The 20,481-nt window shown below is 45.8% G+C and overlaps 2 protein-coding genes across 6 annotated transcripts; one reads left to right on the top strand and one right to left on the bottom strand.

Annotated features, from left to right (window-relative positions):
• The first annotated feature begins 1,010 nt into the window (after positions 1-1,010).
• H1-7 (H1.7 linker histone) lies at positions 1,011-2,310 on the top strand. Its single transcript, XM_055295067.2, has one exon. The coding sequence runs from the start codon at positions 1,324-1,326 to the stop codon at positions 2,143-2,145; it is 822 nt and encodes a 273-aa protein (XP_055151042.1). The 5' UTR covers positions 1,011-1,323; the 3' UTR covers positions 2,146-2,310.
• Positions 2,311-6,182: 3,872 nt separating this feature from the next.
• ZNF641 (zinc finger protein 641) lies at positions 6,183-20,137 on the bottom strand. 5 transcript variants are annotated; one of them, XM_055295063.2, is made up of 7 exons: positions 19,972-20,130; positions 19,232-19,404; positions 16,926-17,134; positions 16,268-16,359; positions 14,355-14,484; positions 13,603-13,716; positions 6,183-12,731 (listed from the first exon to the last, which is right to left on the bottom strand). In XM_055295063.2, the coding sequence occupies exons 2-7, from the start codon at positions 19,246-19,248 to the stop codon at positions 11,977-11,979; spliced, it is 1,317 nt and encodes a 438-aa protein (XP_055151038.1). In that variant the 5' UTR covers positions 19,249-19,404; positions 19,972-20,130; the 3' UTR covers positions 6,183-11,976. The 5 variants fall into 5 exon arrangements, with proteins under 5 accessions (XP_055151038.1, XP_063466678.1, XP_055151039.1 ...); XM_063610608.1 differs by lacking the exon at positions 14,355-14,484 and having other exon boundaries at positions 16,165-16,359; positions 19,972-20,137; XM_055295064.2 differs by lacking the exon at positions 19,232-19,404 and having other exon boundaries at positions 19,972-20,132.
• Positions 20,138-20,481: the final 344 nt, after the last annotated feature.

The raw sequence follows: 20,481 nt of genomic DNA, 5'->3' as shown, positions 1-20,481 counted from the left end.
TGATCTTCTGGAAGTTTCTTTCTGAATCTAGAGAAACTCTCCTCACCAGAGAGGAATGATGTAAGCAGGCTCAATTAAATGCCCACTATGTATAATGAAGCATATTGTTAAGTGCATCATGGGACATAGAAGTTCAAAGACTATAGCTCTTGAGGATATTTTTATTTAGTTGGAAAGACAAGACAGAAACAAAGTAAAGTAAATTTACTCCTTATATTTAGGTAGCCCTTGCTCATCTACCTCTTCTGAAACTTTGCAATAATTCTGTGATGTTGGTAGGAAGGGAATGTGATGTTAGATAAAAAGTCAGATGGCCGGCACATCCATCCGACAGCCACACCGCTGATAACTAAGGGATTTGTTAATGTCATATGGCTCCTAAAGAGCTAGGATATGCATCTATATCTTCCAGCTCCAAGTACAAATTTTTTTCTTTTTAAAAAATATTGTGTCACATTATACCCTCTAATGCCAAATTAATTTAAAGAAAAATCCATATAAGATTGCAGAAGTAATTTTGGTGGTTGTGGTAGTTAAGAGGCAAGAAATCATTTGAAAGAGTTTGGGGAGTCTTCAGTGAAGAAGGATAATGTAGCAGTACCTTGAAAGATGAGCAGGACTTATCTGGGCAGACAAAGAGGATGAGCAATCCAAGAGAGGGGATGAGACAGAAAAAAAACACAGTATGTTCAAAGAATAATGATTAGACCAGTATCCTCAGGAGATGTGAAATCTAGATTGTTTCAGTACAGTCGAATGCATCATCTAAATTTCCCAGGTGTGGGAATCAGTGTTTAGGGTAGCAGGACCACACAATTGGATCCTTTTTGACTTCATGCTCTTGCACAGAATCCACTGTGTAGAATTAGGGAGACATGACTTCAGACACCTGACTGGTGGAATTAAAGTTGGGAGTTTCTAGTCTGGGTCGTGTTTCATGGACTACCCCGTGTACTTTCTACAGGCGGTGTGTTGCTTGTTTTGGATAGTTGGGAGCAGCTTCTCTCACCTTAAGGAACTGTGGGTAGATGGTTTGCAGGACCACATACACACACAAAATAGCCGACTAAAGAAAGCGGTGGAGATCGAGATCAGTAAGTTTGATCTGGGAACAAAACCGTGGAGACTGTATAAGTAGGTGACTGTTGGGGGTGGACAGGCGCTGAAGACTTGCATTGGTTTAGACCTAGAAGGAAGTGGCATTTGATTGGTTATTATAAGTGAAAAGGGCCCCTCCCTGGGTGAGATCTGCCAGCCCTATAATTAGGACCTGAAAATCTCAGCCAGGCCCTCCTTTGTGACGTGGGCCAGTCCACCTCAGCTATGGAACAGGCCTTGACTGGTGAGGCCCAAAGCCGGTGGCCCCGCAGAAGCGGGAGTGGGGTCATGGCTGAGGCCCCTGGGCCCAGTGGCGAATCCCGAGGCCACTCAGCCACTCAGCTGCCAACTGAAAAAACTGTCAGGGGACCATCGAGGGGCTGCTCGCGCTCCGTGCTCAGAGTATCCCAGTTGGTGCTCCAGGCCATCTCCGCTCACAAAGGGCTGACTCTGGCAACTCTCAGGAAGGAGCTCGGAAATGCCGGCTACGAAGTGCGCAGGAAGAGCAGCCGCCACGAAGCGCCCAGGGGGCAGGCGAAGGCCACGCTCCTCCGGGTCAGCGGCAGCGACGCCGCCGGCTACTTCAGGGTCTGGAAGGCTCCCAAGCGCAGGAGAAAGCCGGGACGCGCGAGGCAGGAGGAGGGCGCGAGCGCTCCCCGGAGGACCCCAGCCGCGCCCCAGAGCTCACGGAGGCGCCGCCAGCCCCTTCGCAAGGCGGCCAGGAAGGCCAGAGAAGTGTGGAGACGGAACGCAAGGGCGAAAGCCAAGGCCAGTGCTAGGGCGAGGAGGACCAGGAGGGCGAGGCCGAGAGCCAAGGAGCCGCCATGTGCCAGAGTCAAGGAGGAAGCAGGAGCGACAGCGGCAGACGAGGGGCGAGGACAGGCCGTGAAGGAAGACACCAGGCCGAGGTCAGGGAAGGACAAGAGGCGAAGCTCCAAGCCCAGGGAAGAGAAGCAGGAGCCCAAGAAGCCCGCACAGCGGACCATCCAGAAGCCAACGCCGGCTAAAACTGACCGGACATCTAGCGGGCAGGGAAGACTCCACTAAAGACTTCCACAAAGACCTCCCCTAAATCTGAAGGTCTTCCTGATCCAGTTGGGAATGCATCTCGTGGGAGCAGCTTCACTCCCACCATGGACCAATGCCTTTCCCCCATAGGCCCCAAGAAGAGCGGCTGTCACACTCATTGAAATGAAATGGACCTCTAGACCACCTTGTGTCTGTTTCCTCTTCGCCGCACCTGGAAGGAAAGGGGTGGGTGGTGGTAACATGCAGTGAAGACAGTAAATTAGCTGAGATTCTGTTCCTGCTGCAGAACTCAGAGAAATGTCTTTTAGAAGGAGAAGAAACATGGAGGGCATGTTGGGAAAAGAGTAGAGTCTTTAAGTTGAGTGGTCTCACTGATTCGAAGTGTTCTTACCTGAAATTCCTTTTAGGACAAAGTCCTCCCAAAATTGATTATAATGAGTTTGTAGTTTTTGCCTTGAATTGATAACCTATTTTAATTTAAAAGATATTTTTATGTTAATCCTCAGTTAAATAAGTGTGTGAAAGCATCCAGCATAGGGCCTGGCATAGGGTAGGTACTCATCACTGAGAGTTAAATATGTGTATAATTAATTCCCAATGGGGTGGTAATGTGCTATAGCAGAAAACTACTGGACCAGTATGTAGTAAGACCAGGATTCTAGTCAAAGTTCTGCTAGTCTGACCTTTGCTGAGTTATTTCTTAACCATTCATGGTCTTGGTTTCCTTCTCAGTAAAATGTTGGGATTGAGCTAAGATGATTTCTAGGTGATTTAAATGTCAGTAAAATGAAAAGGAGACATCGTGGCATAATGGTTTGCTTGACAAAATTCAGCAATAAGGAAATTTTTTGAGAAAGTGCCAATTCCTAAAGAGGAAATGATGAAGATTGACAGATTGCATAGCACAAATAAAAGGAGATGGAGAAGTCTAGATAATGAATAGGTCTTTTGCTTTTCTTAACAATAACAACATGTATTGAGCACTGTGTAACAACTATGAAACAAATGTGTGATTTTAGTTCTGAATGCAGGGGTTAAGAACAGTGCAGGAGTAGTTCTCATGCCATAGGCTGACAGGACACAAATGATTCCTAAGGGAAGTAAAACATCAAAGTAGCTGATTCAAGGAAAGGAGTAGCTGTTTTCAGCCGAAGTCAAAGGAATGGGGACATGGAAGCGGCTGGGAAGTACTTTTTATTCTTAAAGAGGTAAAAGTGGCAGTGGGAAGGTATTAGAACCTCCTGGGAGCTTTCTCCAGGTATACCTGACCAAGCTTTTCCTCAGGAGAGTCTTATATCTCCTACAAGGGGCAACAGGATATGTGTATTTAAAACAGACCAAAAAAAAACAAAAACAAAAAACACCAAAAAACTACCCTTAAGTGATGCTAATATTTACCCTTTCACACCCTTGAGAATCACTGCTTTAAGCCTATGCAAAGCCTAGTAAATGCAGAATTCTTGCAGCGTTATCTGATCTATAGATGATCAGAAGTTGATATTTCCCCATGTTGTAATTAATTTTATTATGCATGTGAATGCGAGTGGAAGAATGCCTCTGAAAAGAGACAATGAGAAAATCAAACATTGTCTATTGAACACAATTAGAATAAAGTTAATCAACTGCCCTGATTATAGCCAGATGTATTACCCCCTTTATAGTCTTAGGATGTTTTTACCTAAAGAACCAGTGAGAGAGGAGGCAATTAGAGGCTGGCTAGGTAGATAGGGAGGTTCTCGGGAGAGAGACAGCGCTGGTGGGACCGCATCTGTACCATCCCTATGGTGTAACTAGCAGATGGAAATGTGGTTAAGAATTTCCTCTTCTACCAGGATGTCTGCTCAGAAGGGACTGTCCCAACTTAGGCACAGGCACCATAAATCAACTAAATGTCCTGAACATGACCCAGAGCTAATTGTAATATCATTAGCACTGTGGTTTGGGTGCCTCCCCGCCACCATGGGTTTCGCTAAGGTGCTTGGGTAATAACCAAGATGGAGTCACTATGGTGCAACACCCCTGGGGGAACTTTACCCCTCCCATTATGACAGAACCCACAGAAGACTTCTTTTGCCACATAAAAAACCCAGAACTCAGCCTCCTTTCTGGCAACCCACTTTTGAGTCCCCTCTTGCTGCTAAGAGCTTTTCTGTTCCTTAGTAAATTCTACTCTGCCTTACTCACTCTCTGGTGTCTGCTTGCCTTCTTCTTGGTCATGGGGCAAGAACTCAGACCTTGCTAAACTAAGGAGTAAGAAGGCTGCAATACTAGGTGGTCTAGTATTAGCCTTTTTCCTCTAAGGTAGGATGGAAATGATACTGGGAACAATTTGTTTTCTAGATTTCCTAAAAATCATCACACTTATATTTTATGATGGTTTCTTCATTTTAAACTTTCATTCATTCAGCAAAATGTATCCAATTTATTAAGTGCCCACCATATGCAGGAACAGTAGCAGACATGAGAGACCCAGACCTTGACCTTATATAGCTAACAATGCTCATTTCAGATTATTTTTCATTGATAAGCTTTAGGGTGGCTGTACTCCAGTTAAATATAAGAAATGACCATATCTCATTAGCAAACTACCAAGATTATGAAGATCATAATGTTGGCTGGGTACTCAACCAGCAGCATTCCCAAGAACAGCTAATCTCATCCTGAATATTCATTCCTTAATGACTAAGTGCCTGCAAGATTCTAGGCCCTGTGCTGAGAATACTAAAATGGATAAAACATAATCTCCACTTTTCTGAGCTCACATTTGAGTGTTACATTTGGGTATTTAACTTTAGTCAGAGCAAATTGAATGACCCTGACCTCAATTTTTTGCTTTTCTTTTACCTCAACTGCTTAGTATAATGCTGATCACATCATTGTTGGACTTGAGTTGTAACGAATGTTCGATGACCTCTAGAACAAATATTCAATGGTTGTTTGAAAAACACTTAACAGAAACAAAAATGTCCTTTTAAAAACATGAAAAGGTCCAATTTAGAAATGCATGTTTAAACTATACTACACATTAATACCAAAAAAATAGTATTTTTAATCAGATGGGCAAAAATCCAAATGTTTGAGAGCCTACTCTACTGGTAAGGCACTCATATACAGTGTTGGTGGGAGTTTATACCATCCCCGTGCCTGCCAGATTTCTAGCTAGTGGACAGTCATAGTGGCTGTGTTTCTCTTTTCCCTTTTCTCAATTCCCTTACCTCCTTCCCTTTTTGGTGATGGAAAAGACTGACTCCAAGTGACTGAAGGGAAGCGAAAGTAAACACAAGAAAATAAGGAAACTTATGAGGCCCAGGGGCAACAAAACAATCTGGCTGGGGTAAGGAAAGCTGCAAGGCATCTGAAGATCATCCCCTAAGCAATAGGCTTGAGGCTTTTTAAGGCAACTCCTGTAGAGGAAGAGCCACGCCTTTGAGTTTCACTCAACACAGGCCCTTCCTGTCCAAGAGGGGAGGCTTTCTCACTGAGTTAATGGACAGTGGCTTCCGACCCTACCTCCACACCTGCTTTTCCATGTTTTCTCCCACAACCATTTCCTACCCTATCCTCTCAATCCCAGGAATATCCAGTTATTGGGAACATGCCTCTAAGGGGTCAAGTCACACTCACTGCTGCCACCACTTGGTGGCTTCAGACTGGAGCTCAGCACTCACAGATCTTCAAGAGCAAGGTCAGCCCTTTCAGGGCCTTGAAACTGAGGGCCTCCTTAAACTCGTGCTGAGCGATCTCCCTAGTCCTGGCCCTGCTCAGCCGTCTGCTGCTGAAGTGCTCCCTGGGAGCAGACCACCAGCCCAATCCTCCAGCCTCTCCAGGTTGGATCGAGTGTCTGGCTGACTCAGGAGCATCACATGGGGACCAGGATGCCAGAGAGAGGTGGCGAGGCCCAACCTGTTGTGTCTGGTGGCTTATGTTTCAGGCAGTGAGATGAGGTGGTTCTCAGAAGATGCTGCGACTTATCTTCCCCCGTTCTGTGGTAGTCTTTTTGTCAGGAGCAAAGAGCAGGAATGGAGGGAAAAGTGGGAGAAGACCTAGAAAAGAAATAAGTGACACAGCCAATACATCTTTTATTCAACTGACAGGGACCATAAGTTCCCTGTTGGGTAACCCAAGGAAGTTCACAGTTCATCAGAAGGAACCAATTCAGATAATGGCTAGAAATCTGATAGGCACGGAGCAGTTGGGCTGCATGGCAAGTGGGCATTCATCCCCAAAGTTTCCTGGAAGAGGATGCCCAGGTGCCTGGTGGCAAGAGACAAGGCAGGAAAGTGGTGGTGGGGGAGGGCTTGGCTGAAGAACACACTGAGAGCAGGAGCAAGGGTCACATTTGATCTCCCAGGCCTGAAATTGCCAGTGCCTGGCACATAATAAGGACACAAAAAATTGCTTATAGAACTGAGAGTTTGGGCTGGGTGCGGTGGCTCAGGCCTGTAATCCCAGCACTTTGGGAGGCCAAGGCGGGCGGATCACAAGGTCAGGAGATCGAGACCATCCTGGCTAACATGGTGAAACCCCGTCTCTACTAAAAAAAAATACAAAAAAAAAAATTAGCCAGGCGTAGTGACGGGCACCTGTAGTCCCAGTTACTCGGGAAGCTGAGGCAGGAAAATGGCGTCAACCTGGGAGGCGGAGCTTGCAGTGAGCCGAGATCACGTCACTGCACTCCAGCCAGGGCGACAGAGCGAGACTCCGTCTCAAAAAAAAAAAAAAAAAAGAATTGAGAGTTTGATTCTCAGGAGTCACAGGAGACTGGGAGGAAGTAAATTAAAAATGGTGAAAAGAGGAAAACAACTTTGGAAGTTACCTGATGGGAAGAAGAACCTCTAGGGAATGGAGTAGAGGGGCCAGATTTGGCAGTACTAGGCAGGGGGTGGAGTAGTGGTGGTGTCCTCTGGGGGTGTGTATGAGAAAGGGGCAGAGCGGTGAGGTGGCTGATGAATTGCTATAGCCAAGCCAAGAATTTGGAGGATGAGAGTGGGAAGTATGAATTGACCCCTGCTTAGTAGGCTTAAAGCTGATAGAAAAGAAACTGGACAGTAGGCAGAGGAATAGGTAGTAAGTGGGCTCATGATGAAACAGAATTGGCCAGAAGCTTGAAGAGATAAACTAGAATGGAAGAAGGAATGGGGGTTGGAGAGAACAAATGCCCTTGGAAGGGCATGTTATTGCTCAGTCAGAATAAGGCAAAATTCAAACAAACAAAAAAATCTGAAAAAGAGTAGGAACAAAGAGTAGAGGAAGAATGCTGCCTGTTGGGAAAAAGGAGGTGGTGGCAGGAAAGAGGGAGAGAGCACGAGGCCTGGAGTTGAAGAAAGTCTCAGCCTTGGGGTCTAATCTTTTGACCTTGGAGAAGACCTGTGGGCAGATTTATAACTGTCAGTTCAGTCTGTCCTCATAGGTGCACCTGGGAGAGGAACTGGAGGAGGTAGCAGGGTCAGAGACTGCAAGGCAGATTCCTCCCCACAGCCTGAATCTGTCAGAATCTTCTAAGCAGCAGAATGCATTTTGGGCATCATGGCTTCACTGGTTACAACCTCTACCTAGTAAGCAGAGTCTGGATTTAAATCTTGCTTGTGTCAAATCTTACTAGAAAAACCTAGTTCTCTCTTATGCCCTGGGGACTCTGATGTTCCTGCTGCCCTTGCCCATAGGGTATGCCAAATCACGGTTAGAAATTCCTTCCATGACCCCTCATTGGTCTCTAATCCAATTTTTATGTTGGAAAACATGGGTTCTTAAGGGCTTGGCATGGTAGGCATTACTCTACCTTTGTGCTAGATGCCCACTCCACCTGCCTCTTATTAGAAGAGCCAGTGAAAAGGACAAAGCAAAGGGGAATCATTTCCTTGGATGTCAGTTTTTCAGTTTTACATTGGATTTTCCATCTTTGAGTTGTTTATTCCTTTCTGTCCTTACAGATTTCTGGACCCAAGTATCCTCAGTGCCCATATTGGAAGCCCCAGCCCCAATCAATCATAGGAGCTTGGTAGTTGCCCCACCATAGTTTCTGATATTGGTGACTAGCCCCAGTTCTTTTACTGAGTTAAGAGTGGAAGAAGACCTTGCCACTAAGGGGAATGGAACTGAGGTCTAGCCTAGTGAGGCTACAGAGAATAAACCTGACAACAGGAGAGTGAAGATCCATCCGAAAAGGGTGAGGTACCACTGCGTGAAATACGAATCCCCTAGCCAGTGGTTCTCGAACTTTAGCTTATATCACACATCCTGGAGGGCATTTAGTTAAAAGACTGAATGTTGAGCTCCTTCCCGAGTTTCTGATTCAGTAGTTCTCCTGGGGCGGGGGCTAAGAATTTGCATTTCAAACAAGTTTCCAGGTGATATTTATGCTGCTGGCCCAAAGACCAAATTTTGAGAGCCACAGTTTGGTATGGCTCCCAAGGGAAGAGGAAAATTTTGCTAGCTCAGGCTCTCTAAGGATCTAAAGGAATGGATTTCACTTTTCTGATATTGCCCAGCCCCACCCACTCCCATTCAGTGAATTCATCCTAATACAGAAATGGAAATAACTGGCCTTTTGGCCTTTCTAGTTCTGAGTCAGGACCTGCCCTTGATGGAAATAGTTAACAGTGGTTTGATTGCAGGAATGTTGGAAAGGGAGGAATTTTGTCCCAAATTATCACCTCTTTAGTTCTCTGAAGCCATAACATTACTTTGACAAGGGAAAAGTTTTTCCTTCCACAATTAGAACTGAGGCTTAAAGTGTAAATAGCCTTGTGAAAAGCTAACACTTTCGGTTAGTCTCCTATGCAAGGGATTCTTTGAAAAATACTACATTGGGTGGAAAGGGGAGGATACTCAGAATAGGGTGGAGGCACCACAGATGGAAAAATGTGACAGGTTCCTGAAGATGATGTCCCTGTTTTACATTTTGCCCAAAGAGAACATAGAGACTCTTTTTATTTAAAGGGGATGGGGTGAAACATGAACGTTTGGGGCTGATTTCCTGTGGGAAAAATCATTCAAATCTATTCACTCATCTGATGGCTGTTGCTTGTTTTATTTTTCGTCCAAGAGAGGTGGTGTTGGACCGAGGTAGAGAAGACAGTGGTACACCAGAAATAACCCAAAGGATTGCCCCTTCTGTAGAAGGCCCTTAGACTCCATGATGCCTTTCAGCTGGGTGCTATACTTGCACCTAACTCTGGGGGCTTCACTTTCTATCCCTACAATTACTCAAACAGATAAAAGGCTGGACGTTAACATGTAGTTATAAGGGGTGTGATCTAATAGTAAGGAATATCACTTCCCACAAGTCCTTCAAACAAGATTTGTGAGGAGCTGGATTTGTTAGCATGTCAGATCTTTTTGAAAACCAGGGAGTAGAATGTAAGCAATACCCTTGTCGTAATTAAAGACCAGACTCTATCCTTATACACTGATGCCTCTGGTACCTTAATCCTTAAAATATTTAGTGACCCTTGCCTTCTAATTCTTGACACAAATATATAATGACCATTTTAGATCGGGGAACTCCCTTTCTTTGAAGGCAGTTTAGGGATTCCACAGATGGGCTTTGAACCTGCTAAATGTGTATGGAAAACTGAGTGAATTACAAATGTCTTTTTCTCAAAAGAGCATTTCTGGTTTCTGTCAGATTCAACAGGTCTGTACCCAAGATAGGTTCTGAACCATTGCTTATGCAGAGCTTTTAGTATTAAAGAGGGAGAGTAAAAGAAGTCTCAGAGTCCAGATTTATCACTGAACCCAATACTTTCTTACTCCCTGGGGCATCTCCTAATACTGATCCTAAAATGCTCCTGTTTCTGAGAAGCCAGGGCAAGACCTGCCTTACAAAGGCCGGCCATTTTGCCTTATTCATAGGAACATAAGCAAGAGAAGTGCATTCCAGGAAGAATGAAGGAAGAAGGAAGGCTGCTCACAGTAGCAGAAGGGAGGCAGGGGCCAAGCTGTTCAAGTCACATAAACTCTAAGAAGCCCAGTCAGCAAAATAAGTCTATCTTCAATTCTAGTTGAGTCCAGGACTCTGAGAAGCTGTGATTCACCCAGTTTTTCCTGCAAAAGGCACAGTCGCTAAACTAAATTGGTGCAATTCACTTCCTCTTGCCTCTGGTTCATTCCACCAATTGTGGTTGAGAAACACATCTTAGGGAAGAAACAGTATCTAAGCATTAAAGAGAAAATATCCCACTTTGCTCCTCTTCTTCCCTAACCCCGAATTGCTCTTACATACAAGATAATTTTTAAATTATAAGATTGGTATTAACACAATTATTGATAAAGAGAAACAATGACCAACTCATCAACTAACGATGCTAGAATACTTATGCAAGCCCTGGAGTTAAGGGTCTTAGTGTGGACACCTTTCCAGAATTGGAAGGAAAACCAACCAGAAAGCTTATTACCCTGCATCAGCTGAAAAGCCAAGCCACAGCCATTTCCCCTAAAGTTCTGTTTCTGGGAGAATGAGATCTTCAAGAATAACTCTTCCCCATGGTTGAGGCAGTCAAAGTCAAACGAGTGATGGCAACAACTTGCAAACACGTAATTCCTGCCCTAATTTTCCAGCACTTAAAACAAAATCCCCACTCAATACAAAGTTTCTATGTGCCTCTTGCCTTAAGTCAACAAGAAACAGCTCACCTCCCCAAAGACTTCTTTTTCTCTGCCCAGGTAAAAGCAATCTGCAGCCCAGAGATTCAGACCTAGACATACACATCCACAATTGTCTTAATCTCAGCAGTACTGGGAAAGCTTTGTACTCAACCCGTCATTTAACCCTTCCACTAGTGCTCCCTTAATCAGACTGCTTCCTGTCTTGAAACAAAGAAAAAACCCCATATAATCCCCACTACCCTCATCCCCAGAACACAGCCCCTAGAAAACCTAGCTTGTACAGTTTGCACATAGCATGCTCTCTTCAAAGACCCTGCACACAAATACACAGACACATAAAGACAGTCAAGAGGAGAGAGGGGTCTGTTCAAGGGGATAAAGTTTTTTTTTTTTTTTTTTTTTTCTGTGTGGGCCTGGGTTATTTGGGGGTATTAGGTCATCTCTTAGCCTTGTAGTGTGATCTCTCAGCTGGATATATGTATGTGCTGGATGAAGGGAGTAGGAATAAGGGGTAAAAAGGTTATGTTTTTCAGCAGCTGAGGGTGACAGGTGATGTATATACTGCTGATTGGCGTAAGGAAGACAGACCCACACAGGAACAAGGCCTGGCCCCCCTGGCTTTCATATGGATAAAAAAGGGGGCTCTGGATGCCTGATCACTGTCTCTTGTTTCCTCATTACTCTCTAACCCAGTGTTCACCAGAGTGTTTCATAGTCACCAGTTCTGTGGGATGTAAATAGAAAGGATACTGAGGTCAAATACATTTAGGAAACACTGCATTAATAGGAGCTTCAGTTTGGTCTACTGCAGAAATTTTCAGAGCCTTTAATCTTCTAAAATGGCCTTCTCTATATAGAGAGAGAAAATACAATAGTAACAGTATGCAAGAGTGATACTCAAAATGTTTAACAACTAGTATAGCGTAGACTCCAACCAATCAGAATGGATTTCAGCCATAAACTGCCAGTACCACTCTTCTCTTGAGAATAGCTCAGGCTGAATATCAGCCCATGTAGGATGCATTGCTTCCCAAAAGTTTTGCCGAAAGAACTCTATTTTTATGTGCTATCTCATAGAACTGGTGAGAAATGCTCTGGCCATTGCTGGGACCTCATCTTTCTAGGGATGGGGTCAGGGCTTATGATTCTGGCCACTGGGGTTCAGGAGAACGGCAGCCCTGGCAGTGACTTCTGGTAGCACCGGCTGATAAGACTTGACTATAGCTGTAGTGGAAACAGATTTCAAAAGACAGGTGCTCCTCTGTCCCAGCTGTTCCGGGGACTTTGTCCCTGGTGGGTCAGCAGGTGCCTGTCCAGGTGATGTTTTCGGCCAAAGCTCTTCTCACAGCGAGGGCACTGGAAGGGCTTCTCCCCAGTGTGGGTCAGCCAGTGTCTCACAAGGTGGTGCCTTCGGCCAAAGCTCTTCCCACATTCAGTGCACACGTGACACTTTGGCACTGGTGGGGCACGCTGCCGTTTCCTTGTACCAGGGCTCTCTCCAACCTCTTGGCCTTTGCAGGATTTGCCTTCTGCATGCACTCTCTGGTGGCTGGCCAGGTGGGAGTTGCATCGGAAATTCTTACCACACTCAGAGCACCTGCTGGGCTTGTCATGTAGGTGGGTTTTCTGGTGCCTGATGAGGTGATGTCTTCGCCCAAAGCTCTTCTCACACTTGAGGCAGCTGTAGGGCCTCTCCCCAGTGTGTGTTTGTTGATGCCTGGCAAGGTGGGAGCCCCATACAAACTGTTTCCCACACTGGGGGCACGTGTGAGGTCTTAACAGGGAATCCATCTCTGTGCTACAAAGCAGGTTTGAGAAACTATCTTCCTGAAGAAAAGGGGGCCCCAGGAGCATTCCTCTGGAGCTCCTGGGCATGGAATCCCAGCTCTCATCATGCTCTGGGTTCCAGAGAGCAGTATCTTCAGACACGCTGGATAACATTCTGGGAGGTTCTGCTTCTAGTTCAGGGGTATCCCCCTCATGCTCACTTCCATCTCCTGTGGAGAAGGGGAAATACCAACCCCAAGAGAAGAGTCACAAGAGAGTGCTTGAGGCCTAAGTCACAAATGAGGTTGTCTGATACCTGCCAGGGCCCAGACTTGACCCCAGAAGGGCTGAGAGAACATAGTCTAATGTCGTACAAGATAGTGCAATAGATATAGAGGTTAAAAGCCTAGGCTTAGGAGGCAGATTACCCAAGATGGAATCTCAGCTTTCCCATTTAACTTCTCTAAACCTTCATTTCTTCTGTTAAATTGGAATAATACCTCTCTCTCAGGTGGTTATAAGATAGATAGCACAGAACCTGCACATAGTTTAAGTACTTAGTAAATGGTATATGTTATTGTTATTATTTATTACCATTATTTATTTACTACTATATATTACTATTAATCAGCATCTTTCTATCTAAGCATAGATGGAGAGAATTACAGAATGTGCCGCAATTGTCACTGGCTGAATGACACCTGTCGGCAATCCTCAAGGCATTCCTGAAATGGGTGGGAGGTTGACAACAATAGCAACAATAACAACAACTAACATTTATTGAGTGCTTATTATGTGCTTGGCACTGTTCTATTCTACTATTCTAATATATTCGTATATTTAATTTTCACAATAATTTACAGACGAAGAAACCAAAGCGAGTTTTATTACTTTTCCAAGGTCCCACAAGTACAGCCCAGAATTCAAATCCACAAAGTGCCTGCTATACCATTCTGTTACACTCCCTTGCTTTTGAAGAAAAAAATCTCTAAACCTTTCGTCTCTGGAACTCTCTGAGGCAGAGGAAGGATTAAACAAACATGGAATGATGATGCCCTGAACTGTGAAGGAAGTGGCTGAAAGCCTATTCTAGGTTCTTACCTGTGTATGTGACCCTCAGAATGTCCCTCTCCTCTAAGTCCTGGGGGTCAGGGACCCATTGTTCTTCTCCTCCTTCTAGTTGAGAAAGCATGTCCAGTTTGGGAATTGGAAATCCTGCTCGTGGGAAAGGAAAATAGAGCTGTCAATTAGTTCAACAGCAATTCTATATTTCTGAAAAAAAAAAAAAACATAACAAAAAACTGTTTCCTATTGTTTGGAACTCTAGACAAAAGAAGGTCAAGAAAGAAACATATCCCCACCCCAACCTCTTCCCCCACCTATTTCTGTTAAGTCCCTCTTCTCTGCCTATCACTCTCCTTCCCGATGAACCTGTTTTCTTCCACTCAGATACTTCCAGCCCAACTGGCCTTTCTGGGCATAACTTCACTTTAGTCCTACTACCACAGTCCTACCCCCTGCATCCCTGTCTTCCTCTATATGGTTCCCAAGTTTATAAGGACCCAGTTCCAGTTCCCTCTGCTTTGTGAGAACCTCCTAATTCTCAACCAAGAAAAGCCTCAAGTTCTTTACTCCACAATTCAGCATCATTTGCTTTTTTACTTTTTTTTTTTTAATGATGCTTTACTCTCATTCTCTTGGGATTGGCCCTAGTGTTCTTTCTCTGGTGGAAGCATAGACAGATTCCCTGCCACAGAAAGAGTCCTAGACAGACACTATCCAATAGCCCTGAAGCAGATGGCTCCGTCCTCCCAGAGTACAATCTTCTAGTGGCTGGAGAAGGTCATGCTTACTCAGAGAGACTACTATCCCACAGTTTTCCTGCATGACATATTCTCCATAAAAGTCTGTCTGAGAGGGGTCCAGGCTCCGCCACTCCTCCTGAGAGAAGCACAGTGACACATCCTTGATGGTTACCAGGCCCTGAAACAAAATGTAGCATCTTCTGTCAGCAGCTGGTTTTTAAGGAAAATGTGATTCAGTATGAAAGGCTGAGTTAGTAGAGGACAGAGGGTGAGAAATGATCTGAGAAAAGAGCTGCCCAGAAGTCCCTGGGTAGGGCACATAGTTTTGGTAACAGGGAAATAAGGAAAGGAGTAAAGGCAGATGGTCAAGGAGTGAGTAAGTGTAATGTTACTGGAGGAATTTCCCAAGTGGGGCCATGAAAAGCTGGAGGCACCACAAACTCATCACCCTCTCTGTTTAGCTACTCAGTCACTTCTCCCTGGCCTTACTCTTTTTATGAAGAAATTGTGTACCATTTCCTCCTTCTTCCACTGGACCTTGCCTTTTCTATCAGCACAAAATGCTACAGATAAAACATTATTTCTTGCCTCCCTTGCCACAGCATGTATTTTTTTTTTTTTTTTTTTTTTTTTTGAGACAGAGTCTCACTGTCACCCAGGCTGGAGTGCAGTAGCGCAATCTTGGCTCGCTGCAACCTCCACCTCCCAGGTTCAAGCGATTCTCCTGCCTCAGCCTCCCAAGTAGCTGGAATTACAGGCACCCACCACTACACCCAGCTACTTTTTGAGTTGTTAGTAGAGACGGGGTTTCACCATGTTGGCCAGGCTGGTCTCGAACTCCTGACCTTGTGATTTGCCCACCTCGGCCTCCCAAAGTGCTGGGATTATAGGCATGAGCCACTGTGCCTGGCCATATCTTTATATTTTTAGGCAGCACAGTATGGTGGTTAGGAGCTCAGAATCTGGAGCCAAGTGACTCAGCTTTGCCACTTTCTCGCAGCATGACCTACACAAGTGCCTTAATCTCTCCCTGCCCCATTTCTCATCTGTAAAATTGGATAACTGAGTTGTTCTCAGAATTAAATGAGTTAATATACATAAAGCACCCAGAAAATGGCATACATGATAAGCACTCTGGGGGTGTACTCTATTAGTACTAACACTATTATTATTAGCTTTCCACAGCTCTCCTATTGCCTTCTGAATCTAAACCTATTTTCCTCTCTAGCTCTGCCCCTCTTTATATCCTTCTTCCTCTTCTTTTCCATAAATGCTCCCTCATCTACCCAATCCTTCCACTTTAAGTTCTTCTAAGCTTTCTTCAGGTCCTCTTTTCCTAATCTTTCCAGATTTATTTCTTAAAGGAAGGTAATTAATTATTCTTAAAATCCTCCTGTGGATAACAAACACAGCCATCCATTAAAAACCCTAACCTTGGCCAGGCACGGTGGCTCATACGTGTGATCCCAGCACTTTGGGAGGCTGAGGTGGGCAGATCACCTGAGGTCAGCAGTTCAAGACCAGCCTGGCCAACGTGGCAAAACCTTGTCTCTACTAAAAACACAAAAATTAGCCAGGTGTGGTGGCACGTGCCAGTAGTCCCAGCTACTTGGGAGGCTGAAGCAGGAGAATTGCTTGAACCCAGAAGGTGGAGGTTGCAGGCAGCCAAGATCGTACCACTGCACTCCAGCCAGGGCAACACAGTGAGATTCTGTCTCAAAAACAAAACAAAACAAAAAAAACCCCAAAAAACCCTAACCTCAAGGAATTCCCTTTCTTGTGGCTCCATTTAATTTTCCAAGGGTCTTATGACCCCTTGGAAAGGGATAGAATCTATTCAGTTATAAGATGAACATACCATTGATGATCATGTGAGCCAACTCATCAATGGGCTGATGCGAAAGCAATACAAAGGCAGCAGTGATGGGACCACAGGAGATGCCAAGGGAAGCAGAGCTCACCTGTGATCCAGCTGCAAGAAGTGCAGCTGCCATCTCCCAGTCTCCAGTGTTCCCCTCCTGGGGAATTGCAGGAACCCAGGGAGCAGACTGAGCTGATAAGGAGAGAGAAGAAACATTAGAGAATAACTATCTACCCTTTCTCAATGGGGCCTGGGCCCCATTTTAGAGAGGCTTAAGGGTCACATCTTCTGTATCTATGCCCATTGGTAAAACTCAAATGCATAAATGTAGATGAGAAGGCCATCACTCAAAATATTCTGAAAGGGTATCAGATGGCTTTTAGTTAGACTAGCTATAGTTTGAATTTACAGTACTTGAATGTAATTTTCATCTAGTAAATTACATCTTACTGAGTGGGTTATCCAACAGTAGTAATCAGGTTGCTGTCACTTCCTTCATCTCCCTCATTCAGTATCACTAATTATGCATTTGCATGTGGAGGGAGTAATTATGAAGAAACAAGAGAAGCCCAGTTGCATGGTTTGCTGAATTCAGGAGCCTATTCTGTACCTGTGACCAGGGCTCAGAAAGAGTGGGCTGGTCCTGGTACAGGTTATGCTATTTAGTCCATGGCAATTTGGAGATTTTTAACCCTACTTTTGGAACAAATATTAGGAGACTATGCACTGTGCTTCCCACACACTCTGTGAGCTCTCACCCTTCTCCTGAAGGGACTGTGGCTCCTCTTCAAGGTCACAGCACAGGTGCTCCAGAGGTCCTGGTGCTGTTCTCCATGGCCCCTCTTCCTGGCTTCCCCTTTCCACCTGGGGCTGTGCTCCATCCAGCTGTACATTCATTGATTCCCATCCTGTCCCCAGAGCTGCTGTCTGTTCTGAAAGCATTTTTGCTGCAGACCCAAATTGTGACCTGGAACAAATTCATATCAGCAATGCCCATGAAAATGGGAAAGGAGTGATATTCCTAAGGGAGTTAGGAAGAACAGGCCCAGGGATAATAGATGAAACTAGACAGGAGGAGCTTGCTGGAAGATGAATTTTAAAAGCTTGATGTGTTCCGATCAACTGAGCCTGCACCAAGCTTCTTGGAGGAACTAAGAAATTGGCAGGTGCTACATAGCAAAGCCACTAACTGGTATTTTGTGGACCTCATTATAGAAACAGAATATACCTGAAGGTTAGAAGAAGTTCATTTGAACATCACACTACGGGGACTGTTGTGGGGTTGGGGGAGGGGGGAGGGACAGCGTTAGGAGATACACCTAATGCTAAATGACGAGTTAATGGGTGCAGGAAATCAACACGGCACATGGATACATATGTAACAAACCTGCACATTGTGCACATGTACCCTAAAACTTAAAGTATAATAAAAAAAAAAAAAAGAACTGTCCTGGAAATTCAAAGGCTATCCATTTAATTTCAAGCACATGAAGAACAGGAAAGTAAGCAATTTGGAAACATACAGGAAGAAATACACATATACCTGCACTCAACAAGATGGATGTAATCACACAGAAGATTTTCTGCCACAAATCACAGTCTCATCATTTTAGAATGAAATGATTACTATAGGTAAAAGTCCCAACCAAGGGGCGTGTTTGTATCACGAGGCTGAGCCAAAAGGTACCTCACTTGGGACAGGCCTCAACAAAAAGGCACTTGGTCTACCATCCAATGAGAACAGGTAGTAAATATGGTAGAAAAACTAATAACTTGGAAAGCAGGTGTAAGACTCCAAAGTAAGATAAACTGTTGGTCAGTGAGGAACTGAAGTTTAATCAGGAAAAGTAAAAAGGAACAGAAAGAGTTTGAACCAGAGCTGGAAAAGGGGGGAAGAAGTGCTGCTAACATGACCCAGAAGAACAAACCCGTTTATTTGTCAGGCACCAGTCAGATCTCATGAGAAAAATATATTCAGTTTGGAAGAAGCGTATGGTGAAGCCAGTGTGTGTTCATCAGAAAACATCAAAGTCAAGAAAGTGATGGGAAGTACAGCCACTGGGAAAGTTAAAAATGTCGGATGTAGTTTTCTCTGTCTGGAGAAGAAGGCTGATGAATGATGCTACTAATGAATAAAAACAGAGGTCCCTTCTATTTCTATATAGGTCAAACAGAAAAAATGGGTCTTGATTGCAAGAGAAGAGATTTAGGTTATTATTTTTTTAATTCTTAATAATCCTGCAGTGTACAATACCAGATAGTGGGCTCTTCTTTTTCTTTGGACATCTTAAGAGCAGGATGGGTCACACTTCTGTTGTGATAGGGCTTTATGGCAGAGAAATAATGTGAGACTCAGAATCTCTTTCTGTTTAGTGACATATTTTGGGTATTCTTATTCAATATCCAAACAGTCAGAGTCAGTGAAAGGCTTCCAACAGCAGTCAGAAACTTGGTAACTATCCTGGCTTACTTACATCCTTTCAATAACACTTGCAAGAACCTTGAAGGCCAGGGTAGGTAATCACAGATGTCAAGTCATCTATTTTCTTGCCTATTTGTCTTTGACAAAAGAGGTAGGTGGGAACCCTAAGCCCAATGCACAGGAAAAACAAATTCCCCTTTCATCTCAGAAGTCCAAAGATGGCTCAGGGCCTCATGGGAGCACCCTGGACTGATTCCCAGCTTAGGAGGTTTCCTTTTCAGAGGCTTTTCATGAGAAAGGAAAATTCTTGCTAAAGCAATAAAGGGAAACTTCCATTTTAGCTCCCTTCTCTGAATTCCAGCCCTGTATCCACTTTTAACACACAGGGCACTAATTCTCCCTCTTCGTCCCATCTTTGTGGTTCTCTAGCTCCTGTGCAAATCCTCCCTGAAGGCTTTACCTCTAGCTACATATCTGGACACTTGTCTCAAACCCTTTCTCCATCTCCCGCAGGTAGCAGAGTCTCTTAATGGGAAGCCTTTTTCTGCAGAGCCCATTGGGCCAGCTGTAAGCCTTTCTATACCACTGACAGAAATCCGTGGAAGTGCTAGCAAAAATCTCAGCAAAAGATGGGATGGGTACCTGTCCTCAGCTTGCATTTCCTAAGATGTTCACGCAGAGCCAGCACCTGGGCGGTTAAGGTGGTAGCCCTAACCTCGTTTCTCCTGGTTCCAGGATGATCCCATGCCCACTGGAATGTGGGTTCTAGGGCTTTCATTTCCCCCTTTTCTTCACACATATGGGTAGCAAGGGACCTGCAAAAGGAAGTTTTTGCAGCCAGTGCTGATGAACAGAAAAGGGGCCATGTTATAAAAATGAGTAGCCCAAGGGCACACGGACGAGTTGGCTCCGTCCATCAGAGAACCCTGGCCCCTGCCACGGGTAGGGCATGGGCGGGACGGGAGCCTGCTCAGGGGTAAGGTTGCTTCTTCCCTCCTTCTTGTCACAGTGCCCCTGGAAAGGGTCAGATTTCAGAGAATCCGAGCAAGGCAGAACTGGAGCAGGGGAAGTGAGGTCAGAAAACAGGTTTCCCATGAGCTGGGGCATGAGCAAGTGGAGAGAAAGGGAGCCACGGGGTAACCTGTGCGCGAGTGACAGCGGCGGGAGCCCGCAGGGCCTGACAGTTGCGATGGGCACGGGGAGACAGGGCGAGGGGCGGGCACAGAATGTCAGCAGGTGAGACCCCCGGGAAAGGCAGCAACCCGGAAGACGCGCCGATCCTCCTCCCAGTCCCCATGGGTGACCGAGCCCCCACCAGCCGCCCCGGGAAGCCAGGCGTCCTTCCCTCCAGCCGCAGCTCCCTCCGGCCCGGCTCCACTCACCCCCGGTCGGCTTGGCCCGCGGCCCGGTGCCTCCCTCCCGGGCGCCGCCTGCCCCTCCCCTCCGCCCTCCGCTTGCGTCTGGGAGCCGGCGGCTGGCGGAGCCAGCGACAGGCGGAGACGGCGGACCGGCGGGCGCGGGCGGGGCGGGGCGGGCACAGGAAATCCCCGCCCGCTTCCGGGACTCGGCGGCGGCGGAGGCGCGGGGAGTGGGAGGGAGAGGAGTGGGAGGAAGGGAGACGAGTGGGAGGGACGGGAGGGGGCGGGGCTGCGGCTCAGGCGCCCCCGAACGCGAACCCGGGACCTCCGCGCCCGCCGCCGTGGGGAGGGTACGGCCCGAGGCGCTTGGAGGGCGGCGGGCGCCGGGATCGCAGCCTGCTGTGGCCACTTGCCCGCACTCTTGCCTGACTGACCATTTTCCGCTCTGGCTACTGGGCTTCCCACGGAGTTCTGTCCTCAGGGGTTCATCAATTACCTGGAATTGCATAACCTCCCGTTACAGGCCAGACCGAG

This window comes from Symphalangus syndactylus, chromosome 10, assembly GCF_028878055.3.
Source record: "Symphalangus syndactylus isolate Jambi chromosome 10, NHGRI_mSymSyn1-v2.1_pri, whole genome shotgun sequence".
Taxonomy (NCBI): Eukaryota; Metazoa; Chordata; class Mammalia; order Primates; family Hylobatidae; genus Symphalangus; species Symphalangus syndactylus.
Note: the sequence above shows the minus strand (reverse complement) of the source record. Positions and strands in the feature narration are given on the sequence as shown.